This window comes from Podarcis liolepis (assembly GCF_965112155.1).
Source record: "Podarcis liolepis genome assembly, chromosome: 15".
Lineage (NCBI taxonomy): Eukaryota > Metazoa > Chordata > Lepidosauria > Squamata > Lacertidae > Podarcis > Podarcis liolepis.
In genome coordinates this window covers 16,643,676-16,667,246 of record NC_139566.1, presented here as the reverse complement: position 1 = coordinate 16,667,246, position 23,571 = coordinate 16,643,676, and the positions used below count along the sequence as shown (strand labels likewise).

Below are 23,571 nucleotides of genomic sequence, written 5' to 3'. Positions count from 1 at the left end.
CTCATGTAAGCAGATTAATGATTAAGTCATACCATTAAAACGGAAAAAAGATTGTCTAATGCTCATAGTTCGATATGTCTCTTTGTCTTCTACGGGCAGTGGGGGGGCTTGGTAGGGAAACATTTCTTGTCTAGCCCTTTTTCAGATCCGTCTTCAGAATACTAGCCTCAAGGAGCCTGAGAAATACAAGGCCTCATAAGCAGAGGGAGCAGCTTCTTGGTGGAGGATAAGTAAAGGCAGAACCATCCTATGCTATTACTCCTTTGATTGATGGAAAAAGTCCCAGATGTTAAACAAGTGAAAGTCCAGTGCCAACCAAGGGGGGAAAACCCACAAGGTCATAAGCAATGAAGCAGGCAGATTGGAAGTGTGTGGATTGAGTGTGAAATGCCATGATGATATTCTGTGAAATTCCCAAAATCAATGCAATGAGGAGGAGGAGGAGTTGGCATTAAAGCAGTGAGAGAGATCCCATTTCTTCAGTGTGGGAGCAAAATTGAAAAAGAATCTTCAGGGGAGCGGCAAATAAGCTTTCTACCAAAGTGTGATGCCCATTATTTGATACGCAATATTGCTAAATCTTAATGGAATTGGAAGAGAGAATAATGCGATGTTGAAATATTCTAAATCTAAATGGAAACGAAGAGAGAATAATGCAAAGCCACGCTAGTGTTGGATCAAACGTGTGTTGGAGAGGAGAGGAGGCGCCTTGTGCTGTTGTCCTTCTTTACCTCAGACAGGTGCTCAGCACTCCTAAGGAGAGGAAATGTGCTTCGTTCCATCGGGGAGCTGTATAAGCGAGCAGGCATCTGTTACAGATAAGTTTTACCTATTCTGCCAGAATTGCATGTCAGAAAGGTGGGTGGCTTCATCTTTCCAAGTTGTGGTAGGTGCCGGAGTCATTTGGATCAGCCCTACTGGCTGCTTGCTAACCACGCTTCTTGCTGGGTTGCCTATGGCCCCCAGTTGCCCTCAAAGGGGGAGCTACAGCTCTACTAATCTGATGATCATGCTTTCTGTTATTTCCTGGGTGTCTGGGCCTCGCCTTGCCCGCTTGATAGGAGCAGACCACTATAGGTGGCGCATCCCTGCCCGTTAGAGGGTGTATTCAATGCCAGTCCAATCACAGAAGCATGCAGCAGAGAGCAAAGTAATGGTAGCATTCAAAGCACTTGTGCAAGACCTCCTAGAGGTGGCACATTAATACACTTGCAATAAAATGACCAAAGTACTCCAAGAATAGGAAGTGGTCGTCTTTGTTCTTAAATAAACCATGCTACTGCTGTTGATGTTGCTGTTGTTTGTGAATCGCTCTCGGGTTGTTTGGTGGGGGTAGGGGGGCATTCTTGTTGTTCTTTCAGACTCTTTCTCCGTGAACACCCCCGTCTTTATTGGACAAGCACAGAAATTGAACGGAAGACTGGTTCTCTAAATCAGGCAGGAAATCTTTGCAGCCTATTTTTCCTCCTTTCCCCATTCCACTGAGGCAGATGGTAGATCCAGGCACTTGGCATACAGAGGTCTTGTAACTAAGGAATGTGATCTGACCAAGGGAGGAGTTCTAAAATGCTTAAAACTAGACCAGTGGGGGAAAACACTTAGCGGTTTGGGGTAAGTAAATGCCTAAGTTCACATCTTGCAGCTGAAGAAGCTGTGTTCTTCCCAGAACTTGAGCCTTGGCAATTTTACCAGGCAAAAATCCAGACACAGGAGGACAGAATTAGTACAAGTGTGTACGTCTGTGTACTTTAAACCAAAGATTAACACTTGTTGGTCTTGCCTAGCATTGCCTATGTAGAAACTTGCATGCCCCTTTGATATGCTTGCCATCCATCTCCTGTAGTGCTAGCGCTGTCATCTCTTTCCAGTTAACAACATGCAGGGCTGGGCTGAGGGGGGTGATATGGGGGCAACTGTTTCAGTGTCTTGTTTCAGAGGCTTCATCTCATAATGCCTAGACCCTAACGCACCATTTGTGAAGCTGCTCAGGATGATGACTCTCTCCTGTTGCCACATTCTCTGTGCGCATGTGAAGGCCTTTGCAGTGAGTTGACTGACGCTCTTACACTTAACAGCTGTTCTGACTTGATCACCTTGGGGGTGGCGGGAGGGGCTCACATTGTCCCAGCTCTTCTTTTTTGCAGACTTCACAGAGAGAAGCGTGTCTGAAGCAGATCTGTTCAGTTGGCAAGTAATAAATGATGGCAGTGTGCTTGATCTGCTTGCGTAGAGAATATGAATCTGCCTCCTTTCCCTTGTGTGGAGTAGTGATTGTTGAAGGAGAAATAAATCGCTGAGTGACAAAATGCCTGTGGTTTGAAAGGAGCTCTTGAATCCGATGTCCAGTAAAAACCCTGCCATGTAAACGCCCGTTGTATGACTGAGAGACACGTGCATTTTGACTGTGCTGCTTTAGGTAACCTGCTGTTTTGTTCTTCTTTGGCTGCTGGGGGAGGGGGCGAGGGTACTGAAGCCTTTAAGTCTCTTCCAGATGCATCTTCACATCTCACAGACACCAGAAATAAAACCCTTCCAACCCAACAAACCATCAAGAAGCGAACATCACATTCCACCAGTTAGTGGTCGTATTTTCTGTGCAATGCTTTTGTGTGGGTCTCTCCTTTTTCAGTTTCCTCAGTTTTGAGCAACAGCACACAACACCCCAATAAAGCCCGCTCTCCTCGAGGAGCCACAGAAGTCATGGCAGTAAGAAACAGTTGTGGTCAAAGCACTTTTGTATGGGGTGAGTGGGAGGGGGCTGGTGACAAACCAGTGTCTCTAGATTGCTTTTCACAGACCAGTAGAAGGAACTGCCAGACACAAGAATTCACACTTCAATGGACAAAAGAACAGGTGAACCACATTTTCTCTCTTTTCACAGCAGGAATCATGAAGCCAGAATGTTAAGAGACTGGGAAGTTTTTAATGCATCTTCCCGTTCTGCCTCTAGGTTCAGCTTCATGCTGAAACCCCAATCACAATGGGAGTAAATACTGTATGTAAATTCCATCCTTAACGGATGCTTGAGGCAATGGTGGGTTGAGACCCGATAAGCTTTAACAGCCGAAAGGGATCCCCACTGAAAGAGGAGCTTCATGCTCCGAAGCCTCTCCAGACACCTTGTAATGCATAGTTGGAGTGGAGGCAGAACTAATGGCAAAGAATTGAAGAACCTCCTGAGAAGACTGGCTTGCCCAGTGTCATTGGCAGGATGGGGCCCTTTGTGATAACTCTGCAATGGGCTGGCAGAATTGCCACCAGACTATAAGGTGTCTGTGGCCATGGTGGTGCTAACACGGAATCATGGCCATCTTTGAGTTTTTTAAGTCAGTGACTTGACAAGTGCTTTAAGAGGTTTTGTCGGGGGTGGGATTATGCCGCAACCCGCTTTTCTGCTAAGAATCTTCCAGGAACAGCTATTGCGCACATAACTCAGCCAACACAAAGCATTGACTCCATACTAAAGCTTGGATCCTCTCCAGTACTTCTGTTCTCAAGGTAATCCCTTAAAATACCAATTTCAGAACCAGAGCTAGCAATCGGCTTGTTTGGCCAGTAACTTCTCACTCCAAAGCTAACATCGCAGTTGAAGGAAGGTAACTACTGAAACCCTTGACGTTATCCGAGAGCAAAATACTGATGATATGACAGGCACAGACTCTGAACAAGTAAACATCTAAATGCTGTATGATAAAAGCAGTAACCAGCGGTTGTACGTGTTGTGATTGTGGGACATAATGGGTGGGTACCATGTGCTTGGCTAGGCAGCAGATTTCCAGTTGTGATCCACAGAGTGGCATTGGGGAGGGTGTTGCAACTCTTGTGCTAAGACTCTTTCAGGTCGCAATAAGGGAGTTGTCAGAAGCGGAAGCTTTATGAAGCAGATTCCTTCAAATCTCCAAATCTCTCTTAAGGTTTTTCTTTTCCTGAGAGAACAATCTTGTGTTTTCTCAGGTTTTGCTTTTCACCTTGCTGCATTACAAAAAAAAAAGCAAAAGACACTGGTGGTCGGCACTCCTGGTTTCCAGGATGGGGTTCAAGTCCCTGCGGTGTCCTTGCTTGCTTCCAATGCAACTCCTATATGTTTCACCTCTTTCTGTCCTTTCTGTGCTTTTGTGATTTAGCAAAGATTATAGGATGTGATTTTACTGATAGATTTCCTATAAGGACATTGCATATGATTTAAACACAGTAAGAATTATATTAGGCAATTGCTCCCATTTCATTAACGCACTATTTGTGTGTGTGGTGCTGGCAAAATTGTCATGCTCACTTCTGTAGGTTTTTGATAATAGGTAGGGATTCTTCCTCTCTTTAGATCAAGGTGTAGAAGTATGGTAGGATATGCTGCCTGCTTGAGTTGTGATTTTGCGGTCTGAAACATTTATGTATAATAAACCAAGCTTTCTTTCTTAACGTGTCTCAAGAGTCTCCACCCCCATCATTCTGCCCAGACGCAGAGGTCCAGCGCCGAGAGCCTTCTGGAGGTTCCCACCCTGCGGGAAGCAAACCTACAGGGAACCAGGCAAAGGTCCTTCTCGGTAGTGGCACCTGCCCTGTGGAACACCCTCCCATCAGATGTCAAGGAAATAAACAACTATGACTTTTAGAAGACATCTGAAGGCAGTCCTGTTTAGGGAAGCTTTTAATATTTGATGAATTATTGTATTTTACTATTTTGCTGGAAGCCACCCAGAGTGGCGGGGTATAAATAATAAATTGTTGTTGTTGTTAATTTGTTCGTCTCTAAACACTACTGGCTTGCCTGCCTGGCATTTAAAAGGTCTTTAGGATCGCCAGCCCAGAATAAGATAAAGTATTGGGTGTCAGGAGTTTTATTTAGGCAAGAATAGGGGCAAACACATTCATGAACTTACACGTATTACAACCCCAGCAAAAGACCCCAAACCCTCTGTTGGTGTGTGCAAATGTATGAATACACGTTGGACACGTATGTGGGTTTAGACACATACTGTTACAGTTCCATTTCAAGTCCAGAGAAGAGCCATCCAATGGTGTTATTTTCCTTTATTGAGCTTTTATTAATGCCCTTGAATTTTCTGATGTATGGGAAGCCAGGCTATAAAGTCTATAAACATTAAAAATGTGGAGAGGATCAAGATAATGATGGATAGGAAAGAGAAAACAAATTCAAGTGCCAGCTTGGCCAATGGACAGAGATAATGTAAACCTAAATAAAAATCTCAGACTTGATTGAACATGAAACATTTAATGCTTTTATGCATCCCTCATAAGATTTTCTAAGAGGGTACATAAGGAATGGAACTTTTGGTGCTTGTGAAGAAAAAGATGTACTCATTCTCTCTCTAGTTGAGTTTTCCCTGTTGCATTGATAACACAAAATAAATATAGCAAGATTTTCTCTCCCTATATACCCACTAACTCACCAAAAACACTTTGTTCTGTCAGAATCAAACTATGGCCATACTCATGCTTTTGGAAAGGTCCAGTGATGAATGAAGTATTAAAACCTTTTGAAGAAAAATAATTAAAATCCTACAGGAGCAACATCTAATTCTGATTTTACATGGCAAGCCAAAATATATTAACTGGGGAAACTACAGATTTTTCACTGGATAAAAATATAATAAACTAGCTAACTAGTCTATATAAAAGTGTCTTTTGAAAGCATCTACAAAAGATAAAGACTAAGTAGAAATTGAGAAACTTTTAAGGCAGAAAGAGTGTTTTTTTAAAAAAAAGTTATCAAAATACTCTGTGCAGTTTATAAATATGCACAATTTTAAGCATACAATCTGGGGCAGCATTTGCGATGGAGGTAAACAGATTGCTCAGTAATGGCCCATAGCTTAAGATGCATTGTAAAAGTTAACCGATAGCCTTGTACCTATTTATGCAGCAAAAGGCACTTAGCTAGGTGATTTCTAATATTTTTCTTTGCTGTGAAATATAACCAAGAAATAGGTTTCATCTGTCTGCTTCTTGACCCCCTGGTGTTAAGAAGGATGACTGCAAAGAGGAACTTTACAAACAGCTTCCTCTTTGAAACCCTAACCAAATCTGACCACACCTGCAACACATATGCCCGTGACTCTGGCCTTGGATTCCAAACCTATCCTAGGTGCTGTGAATGACTAACATGCCTCTTAAATAAAGTCCAAAATGTCTGTCAAACACCCATTTGGTTCAAGGGTGGGGGACATGTTGGAGAGGGGCCTCCAGTTGTTTCTGGACTGCAACTCCCATCATCCCTGACTACTGGCCATGCTGTCTGCCGGGGCTGATGGGAGTTTGGAGTCCAACAGCATCAGGATTCCCATCCCTGATTTAGTGTTTGAAATGAAATACATTTTAATGCTTTCTGACCTTGCTCTATAAATATGCCTACTGGTTCTGGGAGCCATTTTATTATGTGACTAAGAATGCCTCATTTCCATTATCGAAAGAGTACCACTTTTAAAACAAAATTACATTTTATATGTAGATTACAAAACTGAGGGGCGTCAACAGAGGGCCATGGAACAGATGCAACCATTTCTTTTCAACACCAGTTTTTAAGGAATGCGTCGCGTTCAGAGTCCGTTTCCTCTCAAATGCTCCTGGGTGGTAAACGCTGCTTGTACATCCCTGCAATAGCTTTGGCTGTGCTGTAGATCATCTGTCGATGGGACATGCCGGTGAATGCAGAGTGCCAATCCGTTCTGTTGACGTGCAGTAATTGCTTCTCTATCACTTCCCCCACTGTCACCAACAAACCTGACCATCTTAGGTTATAATCCTGAGGAGTTAGACTTTGAGCCTGTGAAATAATTTAAATCAGGAGTGAGTACAGGAGAAAAGGAGAAGCACCCAGGCAAGTTCAATCTCCTCCAGAGCTATATCACCATAGTTCAAAGTTCATTCAAAAACATAAATAATGCTGCTGGCATTTGACTTAACAAGTGTAACAGTCAAAGTTCTATAGCAGCTAGAAGTTCTATAGAATTTAAAGTGCTGCTAGTGAACTTTGTTATGAAAAGAACCTCTGGTTTAAAAGGCTAAGGGACAACAGGAACACTTTATTTTCTCCTTTTCAGGAACAAATTGGCCAAACTTTCACCCAGTGACAGCAGATTATAGACATTTTTTTCACAGCACCATCAGTGCCCATGACTAGGTTCTCTGAGATGAGGTTGAAAGAGCTGGGTACGTTTAGCATGGAGCAGAGATGACTAGAAGGCTCTGACATTTGCTTTCTGTTGCTCCAGAGGGTGGAAGTGGAACCAATGGGCCCAAATCAGAAGGGGAATCTCACTAAACATGACCCTGCGATAGCTCAGTTGGTAGAGAATGAGACTCTTAATCTTAGAGCTGCGGGTTTGAGCCCCGCATTGAGCAAAAAGATTCCCTCATTGCAGGGGGTTGGACTAGATGGTCCTTGGGGTCCCTTCCAACTCTACAATTCTGTAATTATGAGCCTCCTGGCAGTGCAGGATGTTCAAAGGTGCCTCAGAATGAATGAGGCTGACTTGCTGTGGTTTCTAAGCCCTCCAGCCTACAGACCATCTTCTTAAGGAACATCCCCCAATGCTTATGCGAGCTCACTCACAAATGTTCAATATATTAAGCGGTATAGATATCAATCAATCAAATGTAATCCACATTATTTTTAAAAATATATGCAATGAAAAGAGACACTAAAGGTGATAGAATTTAATGGCAATCATTTTTAGAAGTGTGTACAACAACTATAAAATATCTGAACAGGAAGTAGAAGGTGCCATTCAAAACATGCAATTAGGCAAATCTCCAGGACCAGATGGGCTGACTTCTAGATACTATAGATCTTTAAAAGAGTGGTTAGTACAACCTTTAAAGGGAGTCTGCAATGAAATATTGGAAGGGAAAAGGGCACCAGAGTCGTGGAAAGAAGTGTACATCACACTTATACCGAAAACAGAGACTGAAAAGACTCAGCTTTAGAACTACCGCCCCATATCATTACTTAATGTGGATTACAAAATTTTTGCAGATATTTTAGCCAAGAGATTGAAAAAAGTCAAAATAAAAAAATTCCTTCCAGTAGCACCTTAAAGACCAACTAAGTTAGTTCTTGGTATGAGCTTTCGTGTGCGTGCACACTTCTTCAGATACCAGTATCTGAAGTATCTGAAGAAGTGTGCACGCACACGAAAGCTCATACCAAGAACTAACTTAGTTGGTCTTTAAGGTGCTACTGGAAGGAATTTTTTTATTTTGACTATGGCAGACCAACACGGCTACCTATCTACTATTGAAAAAAGTGTTGATGGAAGAGATTCATAAAGACCAAGCTGGCTTTCTCCCGGGTAGACATTTGTCTGACAATTTGAGGAATATAATTAATATTTTGGAAAAACTAGAAGTGAATATCAACACTAAGGCAGTTTTGATATTTGTGGACGCGGAGAAAGCTTTTGATAATATTTCCTGGAGTTTTATGAAGAAGAACTTACAGGGGATGGGGGTGGGTGAAGGATTTGAAAATGGTATAGGTGCAATTTATTCTGAACAAAAGGCCAAGTTAATTGTTAATAACAAGGTGACGGAGGAATTTAAGATAGAAAAAGGGACATGACAAGGCTGCCCAATTTCCCCATTGCTTTTTATATCAGTCCTGGAGGTTTTGTTAAATATGATTAGAAGGGACCAGTTGGTTAAAGGTATACAAGTCGGAGCTAGACAGTACAAATTGAGAGCTTTTGCAGACGATTTAGTATTGACATTACAGGAGCCAGAATCTAGTACTAAAAGAGTTTTGGAACTGATTCAAGAATTTGGTCAAGTTGCAGGATTTAAACTGAATAAGTTAAAAACAAAGGTTTTAGAGAAAAATTTAACGGCGATTTAAAGAGAAAGGTTTCAGAACGAGACAGGCTTAACAGTGGTTAAGAAAGTGAAATACCTTGGGATTAATATGACAGCTAAAAATGGGAAGTTATTTAAAGACAATTACGAAAAATGTTGGACGGAAGTGAAAAAAGACTTTGAAATTTGGTCAAATTTGAAGCTTTCACTGCTAAGCCGTATTGCTGCGATAAAAATGAATGTATTGCCTAGAATGTTATTTTTGTTTCAAACATTGCAAATTTTGGACAAAATGGATTGTTTCAAGAAGTGGCAGAGAGATATTTCTAGATTTGTCTGGCAGGGCAAGAAGCCTAGAATAAAATTTAAAATATTAACGGACGCAAAGGAAAGAGGCGGATTTGCTCTGCCAGACCTTAAACTTTATTATGAATCAGCAGCCTTTTGCTGGTTGAAAGAATGGCTGCTTCTTGAAAACACAGACATCTTGGACTTAGAAGGTTTTAACAATGTATTTGGATGGCATGCATATTTATGGTATGACAAGGTCAAAGCACATAAAGCATTCAAAAATCACATTGTCAGGAAAGCATTGTTTAATGTCTGGATAAGATATAAGGATTTATTTGAAAATAAAACCCCAAGGTGGTTGTCACCGAAGGAAGCGAAGGCTCAGAAAAAGCTCAATATGGAGGCCAAATGGCCAAAATATTGGGAAATCTTGGAACAAGAGGGAGACAAATTGAAATTGCAGAGTTTTGAAAAATTAAAAAACAAAGTGCGAGACTGGCTTCATTATTATCAAATAATGGAGGCATACAATTTGGATTAAAAAAATGGATTCCAGGTGGAAAAATCAAAATTGGAAACAGAACTGTTGGATCCCAAAACTAAGATTTTGTCAAAGATGTATAACTTGCTGTTGAAATGGAATACTCAGGATGAAACTGTGAAATCTGCTATGATTAAATGGGCACAAGATGTTGGACATAACATTATGATGGCTGACTGGGAACAGTTATGGACCACAGGTATGAAGTTCACGGCATGTAATGCCTTAAGAGAGAATATTATGAAAATGATATACAGGTGGTACATGACCCCAGTCAAGCTTGCAAAAATTTATCACTTGCCCGACAATAAATGTTGGAAATGTAAAGAAACTGAAAGTACATTTTTTCACCTTTGGTGGACGTGCCCAAGGATTAAGGCTTTCTGGGAGATGATTTATAATGAAATGAAAAAGGTATTTAAATATACCTTCCTGAAGAAATCAGAGGCCTTTCTCCTGGGCACAGTCGGCCAATTGGTGTTAAAGAAGGATAGAACTTTTTTTATGTACGCCACAACAGCAGCAAGAATACTTATTGCAAAGTACTGGAAGACACAAGATTTACCCACTCTGGAAGAATGGCAGATGAAGGTGATGGACTATATGGAATTGGCGGAAATGACTGGCAGAATCCGAGACCAGGGAGAAGAGTTGGTGGAAGAAGATTGGAAAAAGTTTAAAGACTATTTACAGAAATATTGTAAAATCAATGAATGTTAGAATGATGTTGGATAGAAATTAAGTGGTTCTTAGCTGTAATACTATAAGGGAATATAAAAATGGATTATTAATAGGTAAAAATTTAATGTCACAATATTTTAAGATTAAAGATTAGGATAAAGAGGGGAAGGATTTGCTGAACTAACAAATTGAACTTGAATACAAAAAAGGGAGGCGCGAGGAGGTCCGGGAAACAAGCTAATGAAAAATAAGTAATGGAAAGATTGAGTTGTTTTTAACTTTTTTTATTTTGTAATTTTCTTTTTTCTTTTTTCATTTTGTAATATTTTGAAAATTTTAATAAATATCTTTTTTTAAACAAAATAGAAGTGTGTACAACTCCTAGAGTGATATTCTGGGGTTCTTGGCTACCATCCCTTAGAAGAGGCTTTACCTGCTGCGTTGGAAAAGGATTCAGCCCCTTAGAGATTAAAACTTACCTGTTGTACATATTCCAAAGGCACTGGCGTTGCTTGTGTAAATGTTTCGAGGTGAATGCCATGGACGGGATCTTCGACAATTAGGCAGCCAATATCAAACCACCTGTTACAGTGACAAAAAGTTTATTATCAAATCATATTAAATACGAATTCCGCGTATTAACTGTCTAGAGAGCTTAGTAGTTTTGAAAGGCAAGCAGCCAAGGCACCTCCACTAACACTTTCCCTTTGGAAACAATTTTTAGTTTTCCCAGCCAAAAGCTAACAAGGAAGAACTAGCTTTTGTTCCAGAATTTATAGTCACGTTCCAAACTCTAAGGAAGTTAATTACAAAATGTCAGAGGTCTGTTCCGGCAGGGTTTTGCTTGCTAAACATTGCAGGACCTGGCCACGCTTGAAAGTAAATTATTTAATTATGGGTTATGCAAACTATGCCCAGTTTTAAGCACTAGGGACAAGAGGGTGAATTATACCAAACAACTGCAACAGGCAGACAACTCTTATTCCAGCTCCTGTTTAGAGTATCAACAAGTCCTGTGGATATGATACTAATTGACTTTTATCTTGAGTAACATGTTAAATGGCCTTACTTGTCAGGAAGCAATTCCGCAATGAAATTTTCCACAGACACGGCAGGCTGCTTCTCATGAATGACTCCTGTCCTGCGCAAGCTGTCAATCCTTTCTTGAGCTCCCTAAAGGACAAGGAAAAGAAGCAGTCAATACAGCTCTCATTCAGTACTTACTGCTTGCGATGAACCTTAGCCAAAATCAAAGATCTGAAGTAAACCAACTGCAAATATTCAAGTTTACAGAAGGGAAATGGTACGCTCAACTGCAATCTCAGTGTGTCATTGGTTCCTTAGTGACCAAGTCCTTATTTTGTGCTTTTATAAAAATGGATTATGCTTTGCTTCATCTTTGTAGATTATAAAATGTAGTCGTGTGAAAAAGAAAACATTGCCAAAGAGTTATTAGGTGCTACATTGTTGTGTATGAAACAAGTGAAGGCACATTTTAAATGATTTTTTAAAATATCACAAAAGTGATACAAATCTCCAGGAAACGACGGCGACTCGCCTTCAATCCAGCTGCGTAGCCAACTGATTTTTTAAAATATCACAAAAGTGATACAAATCTCCAGGAAACGACGGCGACTCGCCTTCAATCCAGCTGCGTAGCCAACTGGCTGTGGCGCAATGTTGGACTGCCCAGCTTCTCCTGTAACTGTGGCCATTCCAAACACCTCCTGAAAAGCTTCTCTTACAGCAGCAACCTTGACTTCTTTAGTAGAAGTGACAACAATGTCCAGTTCTCCCCCAGATTCTATAACAAAAAAACATTAAAACATAATCCTATACAGGCAGATACATTCAGACCGTGGGGTGGGGTGGGAGAGAACTTGTGTTTGCCAGTCAGGATACCTCCCTTTTCTTGGCAAAGCAATTATCTGGAGATGGACCAGGGTGCATATTTATTGTCATCTTTCACACATGTGTCTCAAGGCAACACACTATATATATTTAAAATGGCACAGAAAACAGCAGACGGCAGCAACTAGCTTTAAAAAAACTATACAATGCAGACACTCATGGCACACACGCACACACGCACACACACACCAGTCTAGGTGTTGACCGAACAAAAATGTCTTCAGTTCTTTTCTGGAAGGTGCAGATAGCAGGCACATATCAGGACAGCTGCAGCCATACTAAAAGCCCTGCATCATGCTCTGCTATGGTTTAGTGAGATGTGAATAAGTGGCTTCCATATGGGGTTACCCACTCCCCCACCTCCTGCATGGCCAAGAGTCTGGAAGCTTCCACAATGCTGTTTGTCAGGTCATCTAGACCAATTGTTAATCCTCATTATGGTTACCTTCAAACAAACCAACTTCAAACCATGGCTTCAGGAAGCCAACTTGTTTAAACTAACCATAGTTAAGACTGATGACTGTTCTAGGTCTGAATGACATGCCAAGCTGTGGTTAACTGAAAGTGGAAGCAAAATATTGCCCTCCACTTCTTCTCCCAACCATGTGTGAGAAAGAGGGGTGAGTGGGGGAGCACATAAGGCTGGGAGGAGGCCAGCTAGACTCTTTCACTTCTCACAAAACCAAATGCAGCCATTGGCTGCTACAACCACTTGTCCCGCAACTAGATACCCAATACTATCAAATTAGCGGCCGTTGTAACTTCCTTTATGAGTCCACTCTTCGAAACACACCGGGAGCAACATCAGTGAAGATTGTATTGCTATGAAGATGCACTTGGCAAATCTGCAAAATGCCTCCACTGGCTGTGTGACCCTGATGTTTGCAGGAGGAGCTAAGATTGTGATCCATCAATTAGAAACAGAAAGAGACAATGTCTCATCAACCAACAACCCCAAAAGAGAGGCTTTGCTGCAGCCTAGGTTTGTGAGGGCCCTGAGTAGGATGAGTTGCATGCTGCCCCCCCCCCAGGCCCACAGGCTTTCTCCACTTACTGATATAGGGAGCCATGCCAGGATCCAGAGTGGTGATCATTGTCTCCATTGAGTGCTTGGTTTTATCCAGCACGGACTTCACCACAGGATTCCCTGCCACACCCTGCAGGGAAAAGGCACAACTCATTCAGCTCATTTTGCTCTCAAGGCTATGCCTGATTCAGCCATTTGCTTCTTGCAGATGTTGTATTTCAGACCCTCCAAGTGTTCCTAATTTCCAGGGACAGTCCCAGATTTACAGAAGCTGTCCCAGTTTCTGATTTGATCCAGAAATGTCCTACTTTCCCTTAGGACATCCCTGCTTTCATTGGAGAAATGTTAAGAGGGGACATCTCTATTTTCATCAGAGAAATGTTGGAGGGCGCGTCATTTTTTACTTTGAGGGTGGCTCTGGGATTGCTATTGAGGTGAAGAGCGGCTTGTCAATATCTTATACATGTAAATATATTACGCCAGCTCAGGGAATGCAAAACACAAGCAGAGAGAGTGAGGGCACGCATACTGGCCCCACTCTCAATATCTCTCTGTGCCCCAACACCATGTGCTCAAACTCAGAACAGTCTAAAAACTACAGTGGTACCTTGGTTTGCATACGTCTTGGTTTGCATACGTTTTGGATTACAAACACGTCAAACCCGGAAGTATGTGTCCCGGTTTGCAAGCTTTTTTTGGATTACAACTCTTTTTTTTTTTTTTTGAATGACAATTTTTTGGGGGAAGCCCAGTTGGCGAAAGCGCATCTTGGGTTACAACCTGTTTTGGTTTACAAACAGACCTCCAGAATGGATTATGGTTGTAAACCAAGGTACCATTCTGTTCTCATGGCTACAACCCCAGGCTATTATTATTTTTTACTCCCCCCCTCCCCTCCTGCTCTGTGTAGCATCTTGCCTGATAAAAGGATCTGGAGAACTCAAAAACCTGCCTCAGTTCTGTAATATCTGCTTGGTCACAAAGAAATTATTGTCTGACTGTGTGGTTTGGAGGCTTTTCTTATGGACCAGCAGCACAGCTACCTTTGCTTTTCAGCCTTACTTTGATAAAGCCCCAGAGTCCTCCTCCAGCAGATGCGTCACTCTGCACGACAGCTCCCCGGGGGTCTTCGTGTTCCTCTGGGAAAGTAATTGAAGAGCCTGCTCCAAAGCCAGGTGCTAGTGGGGGTGGCCCACAGGGCTGCTGTGATGCCGGGCCGGTGAAGACACCTGAAAACCAACAGCAAGGAAATGTTTTGCATAACCCACTATCAATCAATCAATCAGTTTATTACAGTCATAGACCAGCAGTCAGAGAATAGAATATTAAGTGGATAAAAAACAAAATTGATAATTAAAACAGATAAAAACTAAAAAAACAAATAAAAAAAACATTCAGTTAAAACAACTGTAAGAGCGTAAAAACTAAAAGACTCGCAGCTAAAACAACTGTAAGAGGCTGCAGAGTAGAAGCCTCTAAAATAGAGGACACTCACAGTATTAGAAACTGATGTGCAAATATGGTTAAAACAGACAATTGAAACAATGTACAACAATAAATTTAGACACACTGGGCAACAATAAACTATCCCAGGGAGTTGACTCAGAGTCACCCATGGAACCGGGTTTGGGGATTTTCATGCCGGACTATTTTGAGTTGGGCGATGGTCTGCGTCTACAGATTTGCACACAGAATCTGGCGACCATCCAGGTCTTCTTCTGGTCTTTGCCTAACAGCAAAAGGTCAATTTTTTTCTTTTGCGGGAGGTTGGCGAGCCTCACCAGTAGGGGATCAATGAACTTACTGCGTGCCTCTTCGTAAAAGGGACATTTAAAGAATAAGTGTTCTGGGCTTCCTATCTCTCCCAATGGACATTATTTCATTATTGCTATTGCATAACCCACTATGGTTCACAATTGTAGTAACCTGCCTTTTATTCAACAATTAAAACAATACTGCACATCTTCAGTTTTCCAGAAAAAAACCAGTTTAAAGACACAATTTGAGTTTGGAGGTAACTGTATAATGGAAGAGACTGCCACATTCTGACCACGTAAAACTAGTGGGGCTTTCAACCCTCATACAGGCCTGTCTCCAACCTCCATCTTGGCAAGCAAGAGGCATTATCACAGTTCAATAACACCTTCCTTTTTATTATAATATTTATTAAGTTTTCCAATTTAGTAATCCAATAAAAACCACATTAAAACATTCCAAATTACAATACAATAAAAAAGCCAAATATAAATGTCGAATTTTATTATCTTTGGGTGACGTCCCATGCTGTGAATTTCAGGAAATGCTGATCATCTAATATCACATTGCTTTTCTTAATTAATCAACAAGCCATTCCGATGTTATCAATAGCACCTTCCAGCCTGGCTAAAGTACCTGAGGAGAACTGGTGTGAGAGGAGGGAGGGGGAAATGTGGGCTGGGGAACATCCTAAGGGCTGTATATATCCCACAGCCTAGAAGTCAACCTCACACTTGCAATACAGTGTTTGTGGGTTTAAAAAGTGGCTGAAAACAGCTTGGGACCAGGTTAGATCTGTAAGACCAGGTAAGAAACTGGTATTACAGATGGGGCCATTCTGACCATACCGTGACCTACGTAGCTCCATCTGATGTGCGTGTGGAGAGGGAGTGTTCTCTGTTGTGGAGCCTGTAATGTGGAACACTCTCCCCAATGAGAACAGGTGAGCAACAACTGTTGGGTGTTTTCACAGTGAACTGAAGACACAGGCTTGCTTTGACCCTTACTACTGGTCTCTGGAGGCGGGAGGTAGTGGAAGACAGAAGTGCCTGGCGTGCTTTGGTCCATGGGGTCACGAAGAGTCGGACACGACTAAACGACTAAACAACAACTAGTTTCTGGTGTTTTATTGTGTTTTAAATATTCTGTTGGGAGCTGCCCAGAGTGGCTGGGGAAACTCAGCCAGATGGGAAGGGTATAAACAATAATAATAATAATAATAATAATAATAATAATAATATAAATCAGTGATGATTTTACTGATGTTATTGACAGTTGTTTTTCTTGGACATTGTTATGTTTTATCACTATGTGAATCGCTTTGGTTTTCCATAATTGAAAAGCAGTGTTAAGAACATTTAATAAGTAGCATTTAAAAATAAAAGGGAGGAGGGAAGGCAACCCACGTGAGCATGGCCTACATAGATATGCATTTCCTGGTCAAGGTCCATGCAAGGTAGGGCAAGGATGCAGGAGCCAGTCCCAAGCCATTTGGAACCAGCCAGCATTTCCTGGGAGAGAATCAGTACTGGTTTCCTTGGTAAAACAACAAGCAATATTGATAAACTCTTGTTTTAAAAAGCCAAGTGAAAATGCTATGATTACCGGTAACTGAAGGTGCAGAAAACGAGGGCATCAGGGGCGTCTGTGGTGCTCGTCCCGCATGGCCTTTGGTGATGTCGTGTGTCGATGCCATAGAAAACCCTGATATGGGAGGACCAGTGGGAGGGGCAGAAAGCACAGGGCCAGGAGTTGAACTCAGGGGTGGAGGGGACGAGAACTGGGGACGGGGGCTGCTGAAAGGGGACGAGGCGACTGGCGGTGTCACCATGGGTGGCCTCGAGGTCCCAAGGGAGGCACCCGCTGAAAGGGCCATGGGAGGCGCGAAAGGCAAAGGCACCGGGGATGTCGTCATGGATGGAAGAGAGGAGCCTGCAGATGGCAAAGGCGAGGGAAATGGTGCTTGGGAAGGAGGAAAAGAGGAGGGGGGAGGGAGGGAAGGAGTTAAGGCTGAGGGCGAGAGAGAGGAAAAGGAGAAGGCAAGTTTTAGTAGAGGGTCTTTTTTAAACTTTTAGAATGATACAAACAAAAGATCTGTAACAGAATAATAGAACTAAAACATATTATATTCGTAGCAGATTAGCAAATAACTTATATAGCCCAACAGCTAAGAAGTCAAAGATTAACCACGTGACACAATGCATAGCCAGCTCTTCCTGTGAAAGCAAAGGTTTATTACTGAGCTGCAAATATCAAGGATTTTCAACCAACGAAGTTATAATTTAGAGATCAAACAGCATATGTTTTAAAATGCATTTGAAGCAGGTCATTGGATTGAAATGTTAACATGAATTTAAGTGACACTTTAAGCTCAAATGATAACCCTCCCCAATTAATTAGTGTGGCTGGCAGCAAGCAAAGGCTCCAGACCCTTGAAGTTAGCACAGCTCCTCTTTTCCTTCTGAAAGGTCTTTTCTAAGCTTGGTCCACTTTTTGAACTAAACTACCACTCTGACTTTGATCTGCCAAGACATGGCACGTAAGATAGCACTCGGCTGAGAGCAGCATCTCATGCGTGCACTTTCCAAATTGCAGGTGTATCTTGAATTCTGCTTTCTGGCCATGGGTGGGTGTGTATTAGTGGTTCCATTCCTGTCAATGGTGTATGCTGGGTTCATATGCACCTGTGGGCATGCATGTGGGTTCAGACATGCACCTCATAACGCAAGGTGCTTTGATGTCCCAACATCGGCCCCCCGTATCCTAAAACGAATGTCTGATACCCCAGCACAATTTCATAAGCAAGAAATGTAATTCTTAGCATCTGCTCAAACTCTTTGTGTCAGCTAAGGAGCTGTTGGGAGGGGCAAATAATAAAGTATAAAGCTGTCTGCCACCTACACGTGTATTTATATAGTCACAGCTTTCTTGACTTCTTATTGTATTCCTCCCTGGGACCAGCTAGCGAAAGGTGAGTGAGAAATAAGCAACAAATTAAATACTTAAAAAATAGTGTGGAAAAGTTTGTTGGGCTGGGTCCAGATTTCTCCTGAGCAGAGTTCCCCTCATGGGATGCTCACCTGGAAGTGGAAGGACAGATTACTTCTGCCAGTCTCTTCTTCCCTTGCAGCCCCCTAAAATGCTGCTCTGAATGTTTGCAAGATGCTCCAGAAAAGACTGAAAGGTAGGACTACAAAAGGGGCTAGCAAAAAAACCCTCCACCCCCACATCCAGCAGGACCCTCCACTGGATCCGAGTCCCTTCCAGAAGAGGAGCCCTTCTTTCGGCAAACAGAAGCAACTGCAACCTTTCCTTTTACTGACTCAGAACTACTAAATTTAAAAGGAAAAACCCCCATGTGAACAAACAAGACTAGTCACTGATGAAACACTTATACCTAATGAGACTGGGGCAGTGGTGGTGGGTGCAGGCCCTGCCCCCGCTGTGCTCAGTAGGGGCGTTCCAGGTGGAGTCGTCTCTATCCCACTCTCTTCCATCATTTTCCTTCAGCAACACAGAGCTGGAAAGGAAGAGAAAATGGATTGAAATGAAACAAACAGCTGCTGCATCGTGTACATCTAGTACTGGCTGCTTAAAACTGCCAATTTACAGGACCAGCAGTAGGCCAAACCTCTGTCAGTACTTAAAATATGTCAGTACTCAAAGTCTGACTCAGAGGTGTCTGAACTTCCAGTGTGTTCAGACACACAGAACAACAACAGCTGGTGCAATTTTTCCAACCTGGTGCCTGATAATTAGGATTTAAAGTGTGGGTGCATGGACAACAATAAAAGTTATAATACACATAGTCGAGAAGCTTCTCAGCAAAATTCTGAAGGGGTTATTCTGAAGATAAGTTTGTGTGACCCTTGAGCCAAGGAGATAAGTAATTATACAACCTTTAGAAGACATCTGAAGGCAGTCCCGTATAAGGATGTTGTTTAATGTTTTATTATGTTTTTATGTATGTTGGAAGCCGCCCAGAGTGACTGGGGCAACCCAGTCAGAGGGGTAGACCATTATTATTATTATTATTATTATTATTATTATTATTATTATTATTATTATTATTATTTAAAGGTAAAGGGACCCCTGACCATTAGGTCCAGTCGTGGCTGACTCTGGGGTTGCGGCGCTCATCTTGCTTTCTTGGCCGAGGGAGCCGGCGTACAGCTTCCAGGTCATGTGGCCAGCATGACTAAGCCGCTTCTGGCGAACCAGAGCAGCACACGGAAACGCCATTTACCTTCCCGCCGAAGCAGTACCTATTTATCTACTTGCACTTTGACGTGCTTTCGAACTGCTAGGTTGGCAGGAGCAGGGACCGAGCAACGGGAACTCACCCCATAGCGGGGATTTGAACCGCCGACCTTCTGATCGGCAAGCCCTAGGCTCTGTGATTTAACCCACAGCGCCACCCGCGTCCCAATTATTATTATTTAGGATGTCCCTATTTTCATCAGAGAAATGTTGGAGGGTATGGTATTTGGGGGAAGGAGAGAGGAATATTTAGTCCAGGCAACCTTCATCAGCCTAGCCTACCTCACAGAGCTGTTGTGATAACCTGGGGCAAAATTCACCTTCTCTTAGCCTAATTTACCTCACAGGGCTGTTGTGAGGATGTAATTGGGAGGATGGGGTGCCCACCCCGAGCACCCAACCACCCATTTGGGTCAGGTATGAATTCTAGGCCTTCTACTGTCTAACAACCAACCACCACTGCTGGCGGGGGGGGGGGGTGAGCCAGCAAGGAAGTGAGAAGCAATCTCCCCCACTCTTCCCACCTTGGCTCCCTTTGTACAAGGGCGGGGAAGTGGAGGCTCCAGGCGTTGAGACTACAACTCCCATCATCCTCATCGTCCGTGACAACTGTCCAAGCTGGAGCCGATGGGAGTTGCAATTCAACAGCAGGGTCCGTCTGTCCCCCACCCCACCACCCTTGGTCCTTTGTATACTGCTGAAGGAGGCCGGGGGGGGGGTTAAGGTCGCGTTTAAAGAACTACACTTCCCGCCATGCACCGGGGGCCGCTTGCCTTGCGCACGCGCGCACCGGCATCTGTTCTGCCACGTCTTTGCGCCCCGCTCACTAACTGAGAAGCTCTTCTTCTCCGTTCTACGACCCTCCTTCTCCTCCCTCGTCCCGTCGCCCTTGCTCGCGTGGCCGTTACAGGCAACGGCCGCAGCAATCGTATCACTAATAGTAGTAATAAAAACAAAAACAAAACCCACCTAAGAGTAAAAGCACCTCAGTCCCGCACGCGTACGCTTCCGCCCGCCAGCCCTTTTTTCCTCGCCTCACTGAAGCGGTGGCGGGTAGGGAGGAAAGGGGTCGCCGCCGCGGCCTCCCACAGCCCGCCCGAGGGGGAAGCTCTTCTTCGCTCTCCCGGCTCCGGGGACTCAAAATGGCGGGAGGCGGGACCGGGGAGGCGGCGGCTTCAGCGGCAGCCGCAACAGCAACCACCTCCCCTCTCCTCCTCCTCTTCCTCCTGGGGACCTGCCACGTTCGCTGCGGCAGCGGGGAGGAGCAGCCGCGGGGCGGGAAAGGCTCGCGCCGCCTCCGCTTCTCTCCGCCACGGTGAACCTCGCTGGAGGCTTCAGCGCACCTGCTGGTTTCACGGGGTTTTTTTTTTAATTAGTTGGTATTATTACTATTATTATTATTATTATGAGCCAGTTTTCCAAATTCAGTTATCTCCTTTAATAGTTCTAATATACCAAATCTATAGGTTTTTCCAGGGTTAAGACAAAAGCTTTTGTTTTATAATTTCGTTTGCCCACTTTTCTTCCCCTATTTTTGTCATTTAGTGGTTTAGGGGGGAATGTCATGGGACAGAGACCCAAACTTTGTACCCTGCTCAGTTATGAGAAATATTAAAATCATTGCTTTTGAGTTTGCGGAAGGGGGGGGGGGAGTAAGCCTTATAGTAAGATAGTTTTTAATTACTGGCCTAGCCAGTCTTGCTTAAAGGTAAAGGGTAAAGGGACCCCTGACCATTAGGTCCATTCGTGGCCGCCTCTGGGGTTGCAGCGCTTATCTCGCTTTATTGGCCGAGGGAGCCGTACAGCTTCCAGGTCATGTGGCCAGCATGACTAAACGAGAGCAGCGCACGGAAACTCCATTTACCTTCCTGCCGGAGCAGTACCTATTTATCTACTTGCACTTTGATGTGCTTTCAAACTGCTAGGTGGGCAGGAGCTGGGACCGAGCAACGTGAGCTCACCCTGTCGCAGGTATTTGAACCGCCGACCTTCTGATCGGCAAGCCCTAGGCTCTGTGGTTTAATCCACAGCACCACCCATGTCCCTAGCCAGTCATGCTTAGGGTTGCCCTATTTCAAAAAGTAAAATATTCCTAGTGTGCACAAATTTGGGAAGCCTAACCCAAAAATAGTGCTTTTAAGCTTTTGGAGCTGTTTCCCCTGTTTTTTCCCATCGTGTTGCCATACATCTGGGTTTTCCCCAGACTTTTGATTTCCGCCTGGACACTGTTTCCAACTGCAGATTGCTGCCTATGTCCTGGAAATTCCAGACGTATGGCAACCCTAGTCTTGCCTGCACAATACAGAAGGGTGTTTCTGGCAGATGGCATAAAATCCAGTTTAAAAAGAACACTACACTAAAATGTGGACTAGAATAAATAGCACTGTATGCAGTTAACCTGAGACTAAGGCCCATTTAACTCAGTGAACTTGTTTTTAGTTGGTATGTGTAGGATAGCACTATTAAAATCCTTCAAAAGGCCGGCAAAGAGGCTTTAGTGCTGCCTTCTAAATGGGCTTTGAAGCCCCATTTGTTTTGAGTTTGTTTTACTCAACTACAGTGTAATAAAGCTTCCTCCAGCTTGGTGCCCTCCAGATCTTTTGGACTACAGCTTGCATCAACATAGCATGCTGGTTGGGGCAGGCGAAAATTGTAGTCCAAATATCTGAAGCGCACTAGGTTGGGAAAGGCTGGTATATTCATTCACAAGCTTCACCCAAAAAGTACTAGGAATTGTAGTTTCTTAAGGGTGCTGGGAATTGTAGCTCTGTGAGCAGCAAATGAAAGCTCCTTGGCTTAACCCCTGGTAACTGAGTAATGGAATCACACTGCATTTTTTTTATTTACGATAATTAATTTATGCTGTTCAGTAATGCAAGTTCTGTTGCCATTTTACAATAAGTGTTTAAAAAACAAGCATTTGCATTGTTCTGCATTATTGAGAGCATAAACATGAAATCTAAAAAAATCCAAGAATAAAATGAGCAACAGGAGATAACAGCAAGACCCATGGCAACACCAAAACAGTTTCCAGAGCTGCAAGACTCCCCCAAAATCGAAATACAGTGGTGCCTTGGTTCTTGAACGTAATCTCTGTTCCGGAAGACTTCGAGTTCCGAAATGTTTGAAAACGGAGGCGCAAAGGGCTGTCAGCAAATTTAAATGAGAAAATGGAAAAACATGCAGTGGAAGCCATTCGACTTTTGAGGCGCATTCGAAAATGGAAGCATTTACTTCCGGGTTTTCAGCGTTCGGGTTCCAAAACATTCATCGACGGAGACGTTCAAAAACCAAGGTACCGCTGTATTTTATGTAAATCTGGGGGAGAGGGAGCCAAAAATTCTGCAAGAGAGGCACCAGCAGAACCTTCTCTGGAGATCTGTGTTTAACTTCTTAACCTCACAGGGTTGTTGGGATTAAATGAGGGGGAGAACCATATAAGCCACTTAGAGCTCCATAGAGAAAGTGGGATATAAATTCAATAAAATAATCACAGTCATGTTAGATTGAAGCCCTTGAAGCTGCTCGAGTAAATAAATAAAAAAGACTGACCCCTCTGGACAGCATGGGGGGGCAGGAATTGGGGCATGAAGGAAGGACAGGCCAGCACGCAAGTGGGCAGACAGGTAGCTGGCTGTTCATGCAAGCATTCCCAGCATAATCTTGCTTATTCGCATGTGCTCTCTGGGATGCCGCTGACTTGCCTGCGCTGTTGTACTGAGTGTTGTAGCTGTGGGGACTGGCCCAAATATGGTCAATGGATGGGTTGGCTGGTTGCCAGCAGGACTGCAGATACTGACTCCTTACTCAGATGCTAAGCATGCATGCAGACAGCTGGTATCTAATAACCCAAGCAGGATCCCAGAATGTTGGAAGCAATTGATGCCAATTAATTGGTTTAGTTTTATTACTCACTTGCTTCATGGGTCCGAATGACTTATTTTTCAAAAAACCAAAAAGTTAGGCACCAGGTGAAAATGTTTCTCTTCCACCAGGCCTTGGGCTGATCAATATTCTATGGCCTTCTAAATATGGCTTTGAGAACAGGGTTATTGGTTTGTTTTGCTTCCATTTTTGTTTTAGTATGCATTTTGTGTTTTCATGTTATATTTTTATGTTGTGAACCAGCCAGTGATCTTCAGATGAATGGCAGTTAATAAATTAAAGAAAAAATCAAAAGAAAAAAATGTATTACTATAAAAACCACACACAAAAACCCACAGAATGTGCTTGCACTGCCTGAATATTTTTCAGATGCCCTAAATGTTTCCCACCTCAGAAAAAGACATTTATTGAA

At 43.1% G+C, this 23,571-nt stretch overlaps 1 protein-coding gene across 5 annotated transcripts; it reads right to left on the bottom strand.

The window, feature by feature from the left end:
- Window positions 1–5,214: 5,214 nt before the first annotated feature.
- Window positions 5,215–20,593, bottom strand: PRRC1 (proline rich coiled-coil 1). 5 transcript variants are annotated; one of them, XM_083477973.1, is made up of 9 exons: window positions 20,244–20,593; window positions 18,412–18,534; window positions 16,620–17,024; window positions 14,322–14,488; window positions 13,287–13,389; window positions 11,962–12,125; window positions 11,391–11,494; window positions 10,801–10,903; window positions 5,215–6,781 (listed from the first exon to the last, which is right to left on the bottom strand). In XM_083477973.1, exons 2-9 carry the CDS (start codon window positions 18,512–18,514, stop codon window positions 6,572–6,574), a joined length of 1,359 nt encoding a protein of 452 aa, XP_083334099.1. In that variant the 5' UTR covers window positions 18,515–18,534; window positions 20,244–20,593; the 3' UTR covers window positions 5,215–6,571. The 5 variants fall into 5 exon arrangements, with proteins under 5 accessions (XP_083334099.1, XP_083334096.1, XP_083334100.1 ...); XM_083477970.1 differs by having other exon boundaries at window positions 11,391–11,490; window positions 11,958–12,125; window positions 20,244–20,525; XM_083477974.1 differs by having other exon boundaries at window positions 19,799–20,524.
- Window positions 20,594–23,571: the final 2,978 nt, after the last annotated feature.

Bases quoted from the DNA above. Each gene is read 5' to 3' on its own strand.
- PRRC1 (XM_083477973.1), bottom strand. From the start codon at position 18,514: ATGATGGAAGAGAGTGGGATAGAGACGACTCCACCTGGAACGCCCCTA. The intron at 13,390-14,321 runs GTAAGGCTGAAA...TTTTCCCTGCAG, and splicing joins GACTCTGGGGCTTTATCAAA to GGTGTGGCAGGGAATCCTGT. The intron at 11,495-11,961 runs GCGAGTCGCCGT...CTTGTCCTTTAG, and splicing joins GCTACGCAGCTGGATTGAAG to GGAGCTCAAGAAAGGATTGA.